Source organism: Saccostrea echinata, unplaced genomic scaffold, assembly GCF_033153115.1.
Source record: "Saccostrea echinata isolate AGI-Se365-2 ecotype Australia unplaced genomic scaffold, CSIRO_AGI_Sech_v1 ptg000060l, whole genome shotgun sequence".
NCBI lineage: Eukaryota > Metazoa > Mollusca > Bivalvia > Ostreida > Ostreidae > Saccostrea > Saccostrea echinata.
The window spans coordinates 5,059,171-5,063,649 of record NW_026889809.1 but is presented as its reverse complement, the minus strand read 5'-3'; the positions used below and the strand labels follow the sequence as shown (position 1 = coordinate 5,063,649).

General features: G+C 35.8%; 1 protein-coding gene across 1 annotated transcript; it reads left to right on the top strand.

Moving 5' to 3' along the window:
• LOC133174964 (uncharacterized) lies at window positions 1-1,062 on the top strand. The gene has a single exon (XM_061310056.1). It carries the CDS (start codon window positions 1-3, stop codon window positions 1,060-1,062), a length of 1,062 nt encoding a protein of 353 aa, XP_061166040.1.
• The last annotated feature ends 3,417 nt before the right edge of the window (window positions 1,063-4,479 follow it).

The window sequence follows — 4,479 nt, the reverse complement described above, 5'->3', positions numbered from 1 at the left end:
ATGGAGAAAAGAAATAGGTATGGTCGTTTTTATCTGAATGGGAAGTCATTATCCACTGATTTGAGAGGATTAATTGTCCAAGACATTTGTGATATGGGAGGTGATATTATAACCAAAAAAGTACCGAAAGGTGTGAAAAAGGAATTGGCAAAAAAGTACAAACTTGTTCCTGACACAATCACGAAAGTTTGGCTCAAGCACACTGAGGGTGAGCAACTAGGCAAGAAGTCAACGGGTCGACCAAAAATCCTAGCTAAAGAAGACATAGAATTTATATCGGCTTTGAAAACAGCACGTCCGAGTATGCAATTAGAGACTATTAGAGAGCAAGTAATTCAAAATTCAAACACAGTACAAAATGTGAGCACCTCGACCGTTTGTCGGACTTTGAAAAAGGACTTGTCCATGACTTTCAAAAAAATCACAAAATATGACAAAGATCGATTTACTCTGTATAACTTGATCTTCACTCAACAGTTCTTGAATTATATTCAACATAAGAATCCATATACTTTAAAATTTATGGATGAGATGGGAATAAGCCTTTCGAGCGGTAATCCCAACTATGGTCACTCAGTAAAGGGCACGCGTTGTGTTGAACTCACTAGGTACAAACGTCAAGCAAATTTAACTGTCAGCATCATAGTAGGTATTACTGGTGTTAAATATGTCAACATTATTGACGGGCCTTCAAATACTGCTGAATTTCTAAAGTTTGTAGGTGAAGCCGTTAATAGTTACACCGATGAGGGGGAAGCGGTATTTTCCCCTGGGGATTGTCTTGTTGTAGACAATGCCCCCATCCATCATAACGCATCGGAAAGAATCCTTCGCACTTATTTACCGACTCTGGGGATTGATTACCTTTTCTTACCGGCGTATTCTCCTGACATGAACCCCGCCGAGCAGTGCTTCAGGAAGGTAAAAACTTTACTAAAAAGTGACAGGTATATGGCACCAATGGAGAAAAGTCTGAAAGTGGCTGTATTTAAAGCATTTTCTGAAGTAAGCGCAGGAGACACACGGTCATTTTTTCATGCAACCGAAATTGTTAACTGTTAAGGAAAGATATGAATAAGTATCTTTGAATTCAAATAAATTCATATCATTAATTTACGACTTGTTGTTCCCCAAAAATATAATATTTACGTTAAAAAATTGAACTTTTTGGGAGAGGATGGGGGCTAAAGACTTGAAGTACAAAGGGGTCACCCCCCCCCCCCAACTTGTTCAGTTTTTAATTTGCTATGGATTTTAAATGGTAGTTTTTTTTTAATTACCCCTCCTTCTCGAGAAGTTCTTTCACTGTTAATTTTTTGTGTTAAATTTTTATTTGGAGGCCTGTTTCACCTACGCCCCCTTAACTTTTTTTTGCAGTATAATTAAATACATGTATAGCTCTTCCACGTTATTGTGCCTCAAGAATTGCCGAATATATGAGAGAATAAAGCCCTTCCTGGCCAAACAAATAAAAAATTTTGAGTTCTGTGAAACTTATTTATTTATGATGATTAGTACGAGTATTGTGCTATTTTTGGACTTGTTAAAATTTTCAAGTTTTTTTTTTTCTTGTTAGTTATACCCCAACATCCCGACCTCCTCTTTGAAATAAATATGATAAGTACCTGTAGTAAATGGGGGTTTGAAAAAACGTGGAGTGTAGAAGGGAAGAGAGAAAAACAGAGAAGAGTGTTCCTTGTTAAATCCTGTAAGATACATCTTGAGAAACCGCATCTTACATTACGAATGTACTCTTTCAGTCCAATTATATGTAACGGCCGATTAGAGGTACACTTTCTGGTCTTCACTGAAAGAACGACTTGCAATTTGCCATTCAGTATTAATCATAATATATGTGAATATATATAATATATGTGAATGAATTGAAAGTATTGTTTTACACCTAATTAATAGTAAATTTATGCTTTCAATGAAAATATAAATGGACTAGAGAATAAAGCTTGTTCCTAATTGCAGAATTTAAATGAACTTCTATCGATAAAGTTTGACGTAAACGTATATGAGCCCCCCCCCCCCCCCCCCCCCCCCGATTCCCTGTTTAATATCTTCCTCAAGCAGAGCTCTGTATGCGTAGATAGTACTTAATACTGAGTCCCTTTTTTAGCAGAAATTTGTAAAAAAAAAAATGCTACAATCTCAGAATGGTCTGGATTGATACGCATAAATTAAGTAATCAATGAATCATACACTACTTTTTAGGTGCAAATATAAAAAAAAGAGGAAATTCCCTAAGGAATATATAACCACCTCACTTTCCATTCATAATGGACTTAAAAAAGATTCCAAATAGAAGCTCTTATTTATAAGTATTAAAGGTATTTCTATCCCCTTTTGTGAACCCGCGGTATGTTGCAGTTGACCGACTTTAGCGTGGGAGAGACGTGCACTCGGTTACTTCCTTTGATGTGGTGACAATGTGACGTAGTATTTAAACTTCGCGACAAGCAAAGCATCAGAACGTCACGAACAGTGAAATCCCTATGCATATATGCAATCAGCTCTAATTTTACTTTAAAATTGTATAATGCTAGGAAGATTATTCTATAGATTAATAAAACTGCTGCACAAATCCTAGGCATTTTCTCATTTGATCGAAACTTGAGGAAACGTACTGGACAGTACATTTTTATCCTGATTCAACTTAAAACATTACAAATAGTAATTAAACAACTGAGTCGTTGATACTTGTGCAGCAATACCAGTAATCCTTGGAATATTTTGCTTCTAAATATACCTTGTTTCAGTTAAATAAATTAGCTCTGGCATGCTCTTGCGCTAAAAGTTTTTCTTTGATATCCTTTATAATTTTGTGTAGTAAAGAAATAATGACGTCATAATGTGTACTGGCTATATTATGTTGTGGGTACCAAGTGTGCATTAAACAATGAGTTTTAACTCTCTCTGTATAATAGGTATAGTCAAAGTTAAGAATTTTAATTAGTTTATTTGCATAGAAATGCCTATACCTAGCCTTAACTCGCGTGGTCCAGAATGTGTAAAAAAAATTTGGTAAAAATACCCTTGCTTATTACAACTTTGAACTCTCTTTGTCAAAGAGCAGATTTTTAAAGAAAATATGCATTTTCACTATGAATTCACAGCCCCACCTTAAAAGGACTAAAGGTACTGTGTGAGAGCTCACAAAACAATACCCCATCCCCCCATTGCAAATTTTTAAAGTGTCCATTTTAATTTTGTAAATATGACCTTGTGACCTACCACTACCACCACCAGGAGAACCTCACACCCTGGGACCTCAAATTTCATGTTTTTGGAAGATTTAGCACCATTTCATATCATGCAACTATAGTTTATCTGCTTATTAAACACGGGGTGAGAAGATTTTTGAAGAATTAATGCATTTCACTAAGATCATTAGAGCCCCACCCTTATATATACTCCAAGAACCCCTGACCCTGATGAGGCCATGAATTTCATAATTTTGGTAAAGGGATCAATGTGCTTATTACAACCATGGCAACAGTTCAACTGCTTGATGTCCAGAAGATAAAAGAAGATAGCAGTTATTGCGATGGTTTTATAAAGATTTTATACATTTTAACTATATGATGTATAGAGCTTCACCCTAACACTAGTACCACTAACCCTTGGACAATGAATTTCACAATTTTAGTAGAGGGCTCAAAGACTATTATAATAAATTTAATATACTAATAGTTTGATTGTTGATGTCTAAGATTAAAGAATATTTTGAAGATTGCATTTGATGTTATGCCCCACTCCTCAAGCCCCTCTGAGGCCAAGGTCCCAGGGGAGGGAGAGAGAGAGAAAGACCACAATATTCTCACATTTTGCTCCCTTCACCCATAGAAGCAGAATATACCAAATTGATTGAAATATGTTCAGCAGTTCCAGATAAGCTGAAGATGTTAAAATAATAACAAACAATGCATGTCACACAACAATGGGCAAGAATAGAAAGCATATGGACTCATGTGACACCTGAAATTCTTGTACTACTATTCTTTTACTCAATTTACCTATCATTTACATACATTTTGTACACTGAGTCATGATAAAATGACAATGGGGAATAAATTTTCTTAAAGCAGCCACAATATGATTAATCAAGACACAACCTTTCTCCAGATTTCCTGTCCCAGGGACCATGAATTTCACAATTCTGGAAGAGGCATCCTTGCTTAAAGCTTGCCATAAACATACACTTATTTTGTCTGCTTAATACCAAGGAGCAGTTAATATTTTCAAAGTATTATTGCATTTTTCACTATGATTAATAGAGCCCCTCCGTAACTCAAGAACCCCTGGCCCTGGGGTCATGAACTTCACTATTTTGGAAGAGGCACCCTTGCTCATTACTTCTATGCACTTAGTTTGTCTTACACACTCTGAAGAAGAAAAGATGTTCAAAGATCTAATGCATTTTCACTATATGATATGATCATTGGACCCTTCCCATGGAAAAATGAACTGCCT

Coding starts and splice junctions, on each gene's coding strand:
- LOC133174964 (XM_061310056.1), top strand. CDS start 1: ATGGAGAAAAGAAATAGGTATGGTCGTTTTTATCTGAATGGGAAGTCA.